Below are 15,024 nucleotides of genomic sequence, written 5' to 3' on the forward strand. Positions count from 1 at the left end.
CAAGTCACATATGGGCACCCAGTCTGGGAGGCAGCCTCTGAGCGTGCCTACTGGATTAGGCCCCTCAAGCATGTTCTCACAGAACTGCCCAGGGAGTGTGAGGCTCCATCTGTCTCTCCTACTGAAGTTGTTACAATTTAATCCTCAATTACTTGGGTCAGAGATGGTATTAGAATGACTCTATAAACTAGTGGGTAGGGGACTCATCTGAGAGGTAACAGATCCTTGTTCAAATCTCTTATCTCCCTCAGGAGGGAGGGAGGGATGTGAACTAAGCGTCTCCCACAGCCTGGGAAAGTATTCTACCCACTAGACTAAATGTTATAAGGGAGCTTCTGCCCCTCTTCCGCCATAATTGTCAATCCCTGCACACAACTTAGGTGGCTGAGTGCCTATCTTCTCTCAGTTTCTGGATCACTAGCAAAGCTAGGGGCCTTCATGCAGTTTGGATTCAGGCACACATCTCCTATGTAGCATCTCCCATTAGCCAGTTTAGGTGGCTTCCCACTTAGTATGCGGGCTTTGATGACTGCAGTCTAAGGTACCTATCTCCCCATTCATTGTAGGGAGTCTAGGTCTCTAATTTAGGCTTTGTGGATTGCAGTGTTGTTCCTGTGATTTTTCAAGGCACCATGACACTCAATGTTGCAATGGCTAAATCCCTTCATTGATCCCACCTTAAATGCCAGAGGCAGATAGGGACATGTTTCTTTTGCTATCTTGCATAGGAATGAGGCTTTAGGAGCAATGTGTGGAAAGAAATTCAACTTGCAACTGTGGAAAGATTTGACCATCTGATTGAGCTGTAAGGTCTAGATCACCAGGATGACTTGGACAAGGCTTCTGGAAGACCGAGCCACTCATTCCTAATAACAAGACAATGTTATAGTTTAACAGTGGAAGAAGTTAAACCCTCATAGTAAACTTGACTGAGTTCCTCAACTTTTATTGTTTTATAACCACAATATTTATAAACTCTTTAAAGTCATATGTGTTGGATGAATACTAATAGCAAGGTTGGGATTTTTGTTTTTCTGCTCATTTCATAAACTTGCCTAAGAGTCAATTAAAATGCTGAATTAAAATCAGCAAAGTATTGTTGATAGAATTGTTAGATATTTTTCCTATCAAACAATGTTTCTGTTTTTGCCTACATATCCACTGTAAATTTAAGTACAATACTAAACATTTACAACCATGCAGGGACAGTCCAGGATCTAATATAAGCAAATTAAACTTTGTGGAGTTTAATATATCAGTCCATAAACAAATGTTAGAGAGCCACCTAGTGGTTCAAAATAATGCATAATCTACACTCAGTTTATCAACAATGCCAAGCCACTTAAGTACTCTCTTCTTATTGCCAGTTAGCAATGTTTCATAAAAACATGGACAGGCCACATGTACCTAAAACCAGAAACATACTGGTAATGGTGCATTTTTTGTTAATAGTTTCCCTATCTAGTTCAAACTTATTTGTACTATCCCATGAATAGCAATTGTTACTGGTCCTATTGATTATATTCCAAAAGTGGTGTATATTAATGGAAATGATACACAAATACTTTTTTAAAAATGCATACATGGAAATGAGGCTAGGGAGAAGAATTACTACGTTCATTTCTATTCAACTGAGAAACACACCTTTAACTGAAAAGGCAAAAAATTCTCAGCACAAGAACACAAACAGAGAACAGTATGGAAAGCATGGGTAATTATATACCACATTTGCATGATATAAAATAAACACACTGATTAACTTTATATTACTGGAATTCAGTGGAGATTTAGTGCTCGAGAGGGAGGAGGGATGCCAACAATATTTTTGGCTAGAGCCAGGTAGTAAGCACAGGTGTTGTACAATTTTCCCATGCAGTTCAGATCACCACTTCAGATCATCACTCACTTCTGCCCTTTGGTAGTCAAATTCCAGGCTCCTCTTCAGAGGTGAAAACTAGTAATAATCTATAATGCCTCATTAATTGTGTGTGTTGTAGGGGCTAGTATTTGAGGATGACAAGTGTTCACTATGGTCTAAGATTAGATCACTAAAATCAGTTTCAAAATGAGATAGTTTGATGCCAAGGATTCGAAATCTGAAAATTCCTGAATTTAAGAAACACTCTTTCTTGGAATAAAAGATACACTCCCACTATAAACACAATAGAATACTTGGACTAGGCTTGCAGCTCTGGAGAACAACTTCTCCATCAAATGGAGATGCAGAAACCCAAAAAATAAACATACTGCAGAGTCCTGATATTGCATTGTGATCTTTGTAGTATAACACTGAACTGTTGCAATGCAAAATCTTCAAGCGTGGATACTTCACAATGAAAACATTTCCTTGGAACGTCAGGACATCATACGGCAATTACTTTGCAGCTCTCTTCTTCCTCATTTGGCACAATCTCCTCCCAACTCTAAGCATATGCTTTGCTGAATCAGGACCTAGGAGAGATCCTGGTGACTTCTCTCCAATTATCCAGCACTCCCAGCACACTGCTTCACATGCACCAGGCAGCGTTCAGTTCAGTCAGCCGGACATCAGGCAACCCATTTGCAGCTACAATCAAACCCTGAGCTCCTCCAGCATCTCATGCAGAGACAGTCAATATGACACTACAGCTACAGTTTGAGTATCACTGGGATAGTCCAACCCCATTGTCTTTAAAACAGATATATGAAATCCCTTGCTTTACTAGGAAAGTCATGTTTCCCTTCCTAAGACAAAGTCAATGGAGTACCCACATCCTGATTTGCCTGTTTCCTGAGCTGAATTTCTCCAAAAATCTTATGATAATGGTACATCCGAGACATTTGATTAAATGTTTTTTTATTTCTATTTACAATCTTAGTAATTCTTGAAGTTGTTTTTCACATTAGCTTTCAGTGTCTGAAAAGCTGAATTTTAGAACTACACCAAATGTAAGTTCATACAGGGCTATACTTCCATCCCCATAGACAAAGACTATGTCTACACTACAAGCACTACAGCAGGACAGCGGCAGCACTGCAGCTACACTGCTGTAATGCAGACACTTGCTATAGCACTGGAGGGGTTTCTGTGAGTCAGTCCACTCCCTCGAGAGGCGATAGCTAGGTTGATGGAAAAATTCTTCGGTTGACTTAGCTGTGTCTACACTGGGACTTAGGTCGGCTTAACTATGTCTTTCATGGGTGTCAATTATTCACATACAAATAACATAGCTAGATCAACCCAAGTTTTAGATAGACACCTGGCCTAAGGCTATAAACTAGTAACATACATACATGAGACAGTGAATACATCACAACATGCTACCATATTAAAAGTATCTTCCATATGCTAGTCTATTCCCCCCCCAAAAAAACTGTTACCCTAACAATGCTTGTAGAAGTTAAGAGTATCAGTAGAGTTATTTGAAATTTAAAAAAAACAGAGAAAAAGATCTTTGGCAACAACAACAAAACTTCTTGGAGGAGGGAAAGAGAAAAAATTTGTCATATCCCCTAAAATTTACCCCACTAACATTTTGAAGAATGTGAGCATGGCATACACGTTTACAGACAGATAGAAATTGTTCCTGCTGATTTCTAATTTCCTACATGAATGCATGAGTGGCATTTCTGTACTTCCTGAGCAATAAGACACAACAGACTATGCATTGTGATGGATAGCCAGATTGCTTAATGTTGTTGTGGTCACACTATAACTGCATTTCCATTTTTGTCAAACTTCTTCACAAAAGGCCCTACTCAGTGGGACTCTTCCTTATGACTTCAGTGGGAGTTGGATCAGGCCCAAAGTCAATTAAAGAGAGAGAGAGAGAGAGAGAGAGAGAGACTGACTGAGAAGATGAAAACAGGGCTTGCTTTCTGACACTTGCTTTGGATAGAAAACCTTTTGGGTTTAGTTACTAAACATTATATAACTGAGCTGTAAAACAAGAGCAATAGACATATCCACAGATCACTCCAAGCAGGAAAATTAGCCACATAATACTATATCATCTCAATTATTCCCTAAGAAATGGTACAGTAGCAGAGAAAAAAAATAATTTTGATATTGTTTTTAAATACTGCTTTTATTTTAAATTAACAAAAACACTTTGAAGCCTAAGACACTGCTGGATCACAACCCTATCTCTTCAGTTACTGGCAGTGTAAAGCCAGTTTCAAGAAAGTGATTTTAAAAAAAAAAAACAAAAACAAATAAAGGTCCTCTATTACATACACACATAAAATGGCCCTGGTTCAGATTCTCAACAGCTCAAATTTAAAACTGGAGACTTTTTTAGCCCCCAGACATTCTATAATTGCAACAACAAAACTCTATGCCTGATTTATTGTATAATAATTCACATCTATACATGTTATGATGGCACTTGGTCGTCAACCTCCTGCCTGACAATGCACCTATTTGTGAGTTATTACAAAATAATTCACCCCCTGCCATATCTTATTGTTTCATTTAAACTGGAAAAATACTCACCTTTCTATGATGGAATATTGACTTCCTAAGCAACTGAATACCTCTTATTATAAAAAGAGGTGACCAGGCATCTTCTAATTACTTTTAATCAGCATTTGTTACTAGGTTGTCATTTATATTATGGACAAACTCATCAGATTTAGTAGAATGTCATGTGTATACTGGGGGCAGAGTCAGAAGAGAAGGGGCTTAATTCTGCCCTGCTGTAATTCTGGTATAAATTCCATCTGTTTACAATGGGGCCTGATTCTGTTCTCACCTACACTGGTGAAAATAAGGAGCAATTCCACTAAAATCAGCTGTCATACTAGTATAAAAGTGAAGGGAAAATTGGGCCCCATAGCTGAATTTGATGCTAGATTTCATTCTTTTCCCATCTTCTACCAAACTAATTTCTCCTTCTCTGGTTTAGCAGCAAGTGAAACATTTGGCATGCAATTTGTTGGGCCTTTGCAATTCATGCTACACTGCACAGGGATAGAATTTCACAGCATTGAAACCACTTTACCATACCAATGTCATATCTGAAATTAATCGAAGATGCTACTGAGTTCCTTTGTTTGTTTTTTTAAATTCCTCCAATGCATGTACAAATGATTGGAGTATAAACATATAGAACCTGATTCTCCACTCTCTTGCATCTTGTATAACCATTTACACCTCTGCAAAGTCAGGGAAAAATATTACCGGGTGTAGCTGAGCAGAGAAGTATCACTTGGTAGCACTCAACACGCACTTTGGGTGCTAGGCAGTGGAGAATCAGGCCCATGCTACAGCAACACTGTAATAACACTGTTTATGAGTGGCATCTTACAATTGCTTAAGTGCTGCTACAGTTACTGTGACTTTTTTACCTGGTTTTCTGTGAATATTCATATGCACAATGGTTGTGGAGACAAAATGTCATGGTGTGTTTAAGTGAATTATTCATTCACTCATCCTGTTTATAAAATGTTCAGGTGTCCAACCAGGCAGCAGAAGTAATACTGTCTTAAAGGACCAGCAATACAGAGCAAATAGTGATTTACAAATAGCAGATATTCCAATACTCCTAGGGAATAATTCCCAAATAATTACAGCTGAAGTGTATTTACATATAATAGTAGAATAATGTCAAATAACCCAAAAATGATATTCTACTAATGGATAATTCATGATCAAAAACAGGGGTTAAATTTGTCAAATGAACTGACTGCTGTGAATAGTACGCCCACCTCTAGTCATGGAGTTTCTAGGCTATTCACCTGAAGCACCCTGTACAATCCTCCCTTGTGCTTTCCTAGTTACAGCACTACTGCTTCTCACATGTCCTCTTTGTATACCTCATATACAGTTCCATCGGCACAATAGAGTACCCCATGCCCCTGTCGCTGGTCCAGGATCCAGTCTCCTTCATACTTATCACCATTCCTGAAACAACCAACCAGGAGAAAATTCTTAATATTTACATGCTTTGTGACTCGGTAGATAAAATAAAACGCTATCCTGGAAAACCAGGGCTTGCAAACCTGCAGGATAAGCCATTAAAAGTAAACAGCAGCAGCAAATAAGCATGGTCACAGAGAAGTCAGCATGATAGTGCCAACAACCTTCAACTGGCACTTCCTCCGGGAAGCAGGCAACCATCTGGAAGAGCTTAATTCAGCCAGCTCCCACCACTGGCCTTCAAAGCTTTTTCACCTCAAAGACAGACAATGGATGATACGTTGCAAGAGTTAGTTCTATATGAGACCCTTCCCTTTATTTCCTGATTTAGTTCTATAAGAGACCCTTCCCTTTATTCCCTGATTGAGTCTGATCATGCAAGGTGCCTTCAGAGGCACAGGTAAGGCAAGGGTAAGGTACAACTCACTTTGCAACCAAGGTAAGCCAACAGATAGAGTAGATCAGCATGACAGGCTATGGAAATGGCTTGTTAGCAGACTCTTATTATTCCTATTAACAGAAGTTCCCTACTGAGTAAGAATGATTGATCAGCTTCTATCATGCTGTCAAGCCTTTTCTGGCATTGTTATTCTTCTTTCATTGTATGCTTACTTATACGCTGGTATGTGATCAGTGGGGGCTACTATCCATGCACAGCCAATATAGCAACAGAAAATAGAAACCCAAGTAAAAAGCATAAGCACAGGGCCTGATCCAAATCCCACTAAAGTCTATGATAAGATTTCCACCTTGACTTCAGAGGCTTTGGATATATCCAAAGCGTAAATTAGTTTTGCTGAGCTATCTTTTGACTCTACAGTCAATGGCACATGCAGCCTCTGCAATTAAAACTTCAGGACTCAGAATTCCAGCCAAGTAAAACATTAACCTAGCAATTTCTGTCCACACAGAAAGCCGTTGACAGTCATGCTCAAGCATGAGTTTTGGTGAGGCTGAACTTTATTGTAAATATACTGTATTTAGATAATCACATGACTTTTGAAAGTTTTTTAATCTAAAAAACAAAAAGATGTTAACAAGTGGCAAATCCACAGCTAATCAGTTTTTGACAGAGCTGTGTGTTACTGGCATAATTAAAGCAGTACCACAGTGAAGTACTAATGATTTACAAGCAATTATAACAGCAATGCTTGCACTGTAATTGTCAGCATTTCTTGTGTAAATTTATCTTTTTAGGAGTTTAATATCTCAGCTTAGGCTATAGACTGAAACGCCACATATAAAATCTTAACTTTTGAATTCATGTGGCTCTCTTTAATATACAGCAGTACTAATTAATTCAAAAAAAGCCTTTTGACATTCTTGCAATTTAAATATAGCTTTTGTATTTCACTCTCAAAACCTAAAACCCTTTATGCCTTTTTAAAGAACCCTTTCAGAAACTCCGTCAGTAGTGCATGTGGACTTGGTACATATGTCCAACAGCTGAACACCAATTCAAACAAAATTCTGTCCAGCTTCCATGTTGAAGAAGTTCGTGCAATACCTCAAAAGAGGTGAAAAATCAACTTCCTAACCTCGCATAGGTTTTCATGGTGTGGAACCTGCATGGATTGTTTTTGCTTAATTGGATCCAAAGAATCTCTATGTACAATATTCAATGTACAATATTCTTTATGTACAATAATATGTACAATATTAGCAGGACAGAGGGTAATCACTCCAAAGGAATCAGACAAATTACAGTGTGCTTGAGACAATTTTTAAACTTTCAAATTTCCACAGAAGTTTTTCTTGTTTTGATTTCATAAAACAAGGACAATAAAAATGGCATTAAGAGTTTGCGGTTTAACACAAATGTAATAACATTCAGAATTGAGGGGAACTTAAATATTGGAGAAGATGTAATTACTTGTTATATGATCCAAATCAAAGAATAAACTTTTATACATGCAAAATGTGAACTGCTAGATCTAGGCATAACAGGGTGAGTTTCACCTTAACTCACTTTCCCAATTTTTGCATGTTTAATCCAGCCTCTAAACGTTATATTAACAAGAGCAAAACAACTAATACAATAAGATTAAAAATTTACTTGAAGGTCATTTTCCCTCCTCCATGTTTCTTATTATTGTGAAAGGTTCCTTGATAAGTTTGTCCATCCTTGTCAACAAGTAATCCATGTCCTAAATAATAATAAATAGAAAAATCTATAGCAGACACACCAACAATCTCTAGAGGCAGGAAATCCTTACATATCCTTACATATCCCTGCAATAAAATCCCTTAATATGTGGTTTTTGAATATAGTTAACTTCTAAACTATACAGAAAATATCTACTTCAAACTCACAGCACAGCCAATTGATGAAGGTTTGGCAAAAAATCAAACAATTTGGGTTTTAATTATCCAAAGTTTTCCAAATTTTGGTAGACTACAAATCAGGTCAGAAGTTGTTGTTTATTTCAGTGGCACCCATCACGAGCTAGGTGCTGTAAGAACTAAAACCCTCATCCTACAGAAAGACACATGTACACTTTTAACTTTTATGCATTGAGAGTAGTCCCATTAAAATCATCAGAGCGACTCACAGTGTCAAGTAAGTGGTCCTGACCCTAAAATTTGATCATTCTATGGACTCAGTCCTGCAAACAATCACACAGGTAAGTAGCTTGACTTCAATGGGATTAATTACATGCATAAAATGGGACTATTCATGTGTGCAGAGTTACTCATCTGTGCAAATAATTGCATGATCAGGCCTTTTATTATCTCACAAAGAGCAACACAAATTTTCCATGAAAACCTATCTAGTTCTAGCTGAATAAATATAAGAAGGGGCTTATTTCAAATCTCCAGAGGTTTGCATTAAACTCATTCTCATCATTCCAAATGTTCACTCTACCAGGCTCCAGCCAATTAAAGTGTAAACACAGTCAGTGCCAATTCAGTTGTAGCATAAGCAGGTGCAATTTAACTCAAATTAAGTCAATGGAGTTGTACTTAATCTGAATTTGGCCAACAAAATGCAAGAGAGTCCTTGGGTTAATCTGTTGTAAATGAACTTTTCTAACTAAGTTTGCTATGCTTGAGACACTCTTGGGGGTAGGGGAAAGGAGACAGTCAGTGAAGGGATTTTACCCCAATTAGTAAATAAGGCCTATTTCAGCAAGATACATGTGACTAATCTTAATAACATACTCCAATGAATTCAGTGGAACCACTTACATGCTTAAAGTTAGGCCTGACCTTGCTGAATCAGGGACTGTCTACTATTCTGTGTGTATAATGCCTAGCACAATAGGGCCCCATTCTTGGTTGATTCCTAGGCACTGTTATAACTGTGATTAATAATGAATAAAATAATAATAATAATTAACCAGGACCTCAATTACTTTAGAGTGAATTTTAATTAAAGTTTCCTCTCAGACTTTAACTTACCTGCTCTCATTCCATAGGAGAACTCCCCTTCATATTTCCCACCATCTTTATACTGCATGACTCCATGTCCATGGAGCTCTCCAGAAACGAACTGACCTGAGTAAGTGTTTCCTTGAAGCAAATATATCAGAAAGTAAAGTGGAAAAAAGAAATAATAGCTGTGTCAAATGTGGTTTAATAATTTTTTTTTAAGTCTAAAGTGTGCTAATAAAGGTTCCTACTGTTCCTTACTTACAGAGCAGTGGTAGAAGGTATTTTAAAAAAGTCATAAAGTGAATAATTAATAATGGCTTTTTATTATCAGTACAGTCAAATCAAGAAAAAACCTGTTCATTAGGTCTTTATCTTAAAACTAATGAATCATAATCCATATTCCTTCAGCTCTTTAAAACTGAGGCATCTTAAAAATGGCAGTGACTTGTTAAAAAAAGATTCATAATATGTTCTTTTATGGTTAAGAAATGTATAAAAAGTACTTTAATTTCATAGTCAACTTAACAGCTTTTGATGGCATGTAGTCATTCAAATCTTCTGTATGAAGCCTGGGAAGTCAGGAGCTTGGTACTAAAAATACGGGACTGTACAGTGAATTTGTCTGTGCCTATACCATCTCAGAATGAGAAATAATTATCTTTTTCTGGCAAGCATTTACCCAATTTATTCATAGAATAAAAGGTTACATGGGCTCCACCCCATACCTGCTACGTGCCAGCCACCAGAGACTGCCAATCGCTAGGGCTGGGGGTAGTGGGGCAGTGACTTACCCTCAGGTCAAAAAGGAAGCAAAGGTGAGGACTTACAGTTCCTTCCTATTATATCTCCTGGGGCAGCACAATTACACGATGCCCCACATTTAGGGCTGAACTTAAATAATTTTTGGGTAAGGAGTAGCTCATGAAGAGTTTCTCTCTATTCTAGAAAGGAAAAAGGAGAGGTGTGCCAGCTGGGATATAGGTTCATTGACAAATCCATGTGTGAGAACATACATAAGATCCGCTCACTAATCACAGGGTGATTAATCCTTTACTTTCTTACAAGATTAGGGCTGAAAGAGTTTGATGCAGGTGTAGGGATCTGCCTGTGAGATCCTTATTGTCAAAGGTAAGAGAAATGCTTCTGATTTACACCATTACCCCTTTTCCCACTATTACATGCACTTTGCTTGGAGTTAACCAAAAGTCAACATAATCCAGTATAAAACAGCAAACACATGAAAACCTGAAAAATAGGATTTACAATGGAAACCCAGAAAAACTCTTATTTAGAGCAAAGCAAGGTGGCAACTTACAATATAGATAGATATCAAATGTACTTTTTTCTACATAGCCTTGTAAAAGGATAAAATTTATATTAAAAGAATATGGTGTATTCCAGGGAAAAGAACTAACCTGTAGATGCCCAGTATCGCAATCCATTTCCCATAATTTCTCCATCTACAAACTCGCCTTCATAATAACTTCTATCCTTAAATAACAGCTTACCATGACCTAGGAAACAATATGTTACTTCAAATGCTTTCTGAATGATAAGAGACTTCTTATAATCTCAGAGACACTACATCTAATTGTTTGAGCAGTAAAGTGAGAATCAGGGCTTCTGAATTCCAACCTCAGCAATGTGTGTGACTCAATGTGCAGCCCTGGGCAAGCTACTTCCCCACTCTGTGACTTGATGTACCCATCTGGAGAAAGGAGATAAAACTACTTACCTTACAGAGGTTTTGTGAGACTTATTTAATGTTTTTAAAGAATCAATCTATTTTAGGCATTCCTAACACTTTTATCAAAATAATGTTTAGGCACCTAGTCTGTTGATGAAAGGAAGTACAGAAGTGTTAAGTATTTTATGTGTAGGGTGAAAACCTTGCCCCAGTGAAGTCAATGGGAGATTGGCCAGTGACTCACTGGGGCCAGGATTTCATCTCTAGAGGTTGTAAATTTTGGAAGACAAAGACTTTATTTTCATACCAGTCTGTAAGCACCTAATATAAGGTTGCAAATATAATAGATTCTCATTATTTGTACAAAGACAAAAGAAAGAAAATTACTGTTTTTTTGTTTTATTTGTAAAATATAAACAAAAGTCTTAGAGAACAGTCAAGTGACACTTTGTTTCCAGAGGATGAGAGAACATCGAGTTGAGCTCTTGAACAACAATATTCTTAACTCCTTATTCCTCACATATTTCTAGCAAGTTGAACACTGAATGACTATGTATGATGCACCCAATTCAGAAAGAAGTAAAGACTCTTTCAAGTGTGCTGGAGCATGAGCAGGTCATTCCAAGGATATAATGGACTACAAGAAAGGATCTATGAAGAATGGGGTGAAGGGGCAGTTTCTCTGTTACTGATTTGTGGCCTTTGGCCAAAAGGCTCTGTTCACCTAAAAGGATTTACACCTTTCTATATCCTATAGACCTAAAAATCTATGCAGATTTTTTGCTCTGGATGCAGCTAACCTACTCAGGAAGAAAAAACCAAAACTTTCCTCTTGTTACAATTCCGGCTAAGCAGAGCTCTTTGTGGTGGATGCTCCATGTACAGGGTCTCCCATTTCCAGGGCTGACACTCTGCCAGATTCATGACACCCAAGCCTTGTGTATTTGTGACCATAGAGTCTATTTTTTTAACTTAAGAACTAAAGACTGATGTCCATGACAGCAATTATGGTTATGGATCACTGTCACTGCTTCAGTTGCTTAGCAGAGTCATACATAATCTTACTTTAACTTCAGTGTTTAATACTGTTTCTATAGAAATTTTACAAATTAAAAAAGTTAGATAAGTGAACTAAAATTTCACTTCATTGTCAGTGGATAAAACTATCTCCCCTTACCATGTTTTCTTCCTTGTTTCCATTCTCCTTCATAGTGAAAAAAAGAATTAGAATAAACATACAGTCCATATCCTGAAAAACAAGACAAATATTAGGTTATGAGATGAGATTTCTGGAACTATTTAGCTGAATAATAAAAAGTCATACTTGAATGCTGAAGAACAGGTAATAGAAAAGTAATAGTTGTTTTCTGTAGATTTGTATACACATCTGCATAGACATTTTGTATCTTGAACTATTAAATAACATTTACACCAAAATAAACATAGGAATTTGTTTGCTATTTACATAAACATCTTATAAACATGGGCATCTAGATACTACATTGTTGAGCTTATTATAAATGCCTTAGAGTGTGTCACCTAATCCATCTATGTCAAAAATATTATCTGGCATGCCATAACCTGTATACATCAAGAATAAGCACACACAAAATGAAGCCATCTTTGTAAGGGGAAGACTTTTTTGTTTTGTTTAAAATAGCTTAAATACCAGAACAAAGATACATTCCCTCTTTATTTTAGCAAGAAACGAGTTTTCCTACTTGTACTGTGTCTTAACTCCGTTCGTTCGAAGTTGTCTCCTAGAAAAAACGATGCAAGGGGTAGAACTGACCCTAAAGTAACGTGTGGTCTCTATGCTAACAGGTTAATCGATTATCATTTCTAGCGATCCCTTTTCTCGGGGGTTTGGTTCTCCTTTATACAATGAAGTTGTTCCCTTCTAGAAATCCAGCTGAATTGACAGAGGGCCCGATTTGCGGCTCAGATGCAGTTATCCCTCCACAGAGCCTTCTACCCCCCCCCCCCCCAGTGCTCAAACAGACCGAAGAACCCGCCCCCCCCCCGTGAGAGCTCAGCTCCCACACCCCCCCCCCCCCCCCCCGTGAGAGCTCAGCTCCCACACACCCGCCCCTCCTCCCGGCCTGGTGTGTACGCGTGTACCCCCCCTCCCCCGGACAGACGGACACCCCCCGTGCAGACCGACCGACGGACGGCCCGAGCCCTCACCTTCCCGCCGCTGAGCCTGCATCGCCCCGAAGCAGCAACCAGGCCTAGGGGCCGCCATCTGCGCGGGGAGCAGCGACGCTAGACCCTGGCAACCGTATCCTGCCGGCCATTGGCTCCCTGGTAGCTAGGGGCGGGATTTCTCCCTCTCCCGCCCCCCGCCCGCTATACGCATGCGTCTCTCTCTCTCTCTCTTTCTTCCCCCCTCCCTCCTCCAAGGGCTTCCCTGCTCTACTGCATGCCGGCCGGTGACATGCTAGCCAGCCCCCAAAAGGGGCAACCTTTTCACTGCCCATTCCCCCCACTTTCAAGGATTTGGGGGAAGCACATCCCCAGCTGAGGGGGCGAGTGCTGCAACATGCCTAGGTTTAGAAATGCATCCGATGAAGCGAGCTGTAGCTCACGAAAGCTTATGCTCTAATAAATGGGTTAGTCTCTAAGGTGCCACAAGTCCTCCTTTTCTTTTTGCGAATACAGACTAACACGGCTGCTACTCTGAAACCTAGGTTTAGAACTGTGACTGTTATTTTGTGTAAATAATACAGAACAGCAGGGCCTGTAAGGATCCAGGCCCCAAATAATGAAAACATGGTCCCTGCCCCAAAGAGTTTACAATCTGAGGACCAGATCCTGCAAGCTTGCGCACAGGTAGTACCTGTGCCTGTGCGGGGGGGGGGGGTGTCTCTGACTTCAATGGGCCTCCATGTGGGCAGGAATAAGTGGCAGGATCAGGGTTTAATGAAGCGCAGATACTGCAGCGATGAGGTCCACAGAAATACAAAGAAAGAGAACCACTATTATTTAATATGTACATTAGCAGTATTAACAATGCCAAGCATTCAAAAATCATGAGTCAGAACAGAAAAAAATCACAAGGTTGGCTTAAAAATCATGAAATGTTAAAAGTAATATATTTTGGTTCTTTTTATTTGCCTTCTGGTTTTGGAATCTTTAGGGATTAGCTCTTCAAGGTTTTGCTTGTTTGTTTCTTGTTTTTCATCTAACAAACAAAAGCTGAAAACTTACTTTTAAAAAAAATGCAAACTAAGATTGTCCTGTAGTCCAAGGAGGATCCTCAACAAATTGGAACTTTAAGCAAAATACCAAATATCCCAAGATTTATGATAAAACTGCATCTCCTTGCCAATAGGACAATTTAAATCAGCGAGGTTTGACTATTTCTAATATCAATTTTAATACTAGGATCTCCATATTCTGATTCCTGCATTCAGTTTCAAACTTGAAAGATGTTTCATTTTGTTTTTTTAACAAGCTGTAAGTGAAAGCATAAGGCAAATCCTCCCCCCCCCATAGTGGCTGTTGTGGTTACTAAAGGGAAATTTGAATCAGGGTTCCTCAAATCCATTTCTGGCTCTGCCATTGATTTATTATGTGGTCTTGGAGAAATTACTTTACCTTTCCCCATCTGTATAATTATGATTTATTCTTTATAATACAACAGTAATACAGAGCCTCTAACAAGCCCCTCTGTGCTTGGGATACTGTATCTAATAATACTTAGCTACTTCTCAGGTGTATTGTGAGAATATAAACCTTGTAAAATGTTTTGAGATTCTTTGAAGAAAAATGCTATACATGTTTAAAGATATAGTGATGAGTGTGATATAACTGTCTGGACGTAGAGTTGTGCAAACCATTACTACTGTTCCAATACATAAAGGAAAATATTTTGGAAATTAATTTAGAAAATCAGGTTCAATCAAAGAGCACTGGGTGAGCGATTTTATTATTTCTCTTATAATCCAAGTGTTTTAAAATATATTTGTAAAGCTAACTATGTATGTGAGGGGAAATTCTTAACCTAGGAAAGCCAAAATGGTAGTTAGGGTAAGTATTGCACTAAGACGGTTAGGTGATC

General features: G+C 38.5%; 1 protein-coding gene across 2 annotated transcripts in view; it reads right to left on the reverse strand.

Moving 5' to 3' along the window:
* MORN1 (MORN repeat containing 1) overlaps positions 1-13,290 on the reverse strand; it is a 108,048-nt gene extending 94,758 nt beyond the window's left edge. For both annotated transcript variants that reach the window (XM_038376328.2, XM_043499796.1), the window contains exons 1-6: positions 13,149-13,290; positions 12,139-12,210; positions 10,690-10,788; positions 9,302-9,412; positions 7,956-8,046; positions 5,797-5,884 (exon numbers count right to left, since the gene is read on the reverse strand). In XM_038376328.2, coding sequence (XP_038232256.1) covers positions 5,797-5,884; positions 7,956-8,046; positions 9,302-9,412; positions 10,690-10,788; positions 12,139-12,210; positions 13,149-13,206 — 519 coding nt within the window. In that variant the 5' untranslated portion in view covers positions 13,207-13,290. The remainder of the gene's footprint in view (positions 1-5,796; positions 5,885-7,955; positions 8,047-9,301; positions 9,413-10,689; positions 10,789-12,138; positions 12,211-13,148) is intronic.
* Positions 13,291-15,024: the final 1,734 nt, after the last annotated feature.

This window comes from Dermochelys coriacea, chromosome 18 (assembly GCF_009764565.3).
Source record: "Dermochelys coriacea isolate rDerCor1 chromosome 18, rDerCor1.pri.v4, whole genome shotgun sequence".
Lineage (NCBI taxonomy): Eukaryota > Metazoa > Chordata > Testudines > Dermochelyidae > Dermochelys > Dermochelys coriacea.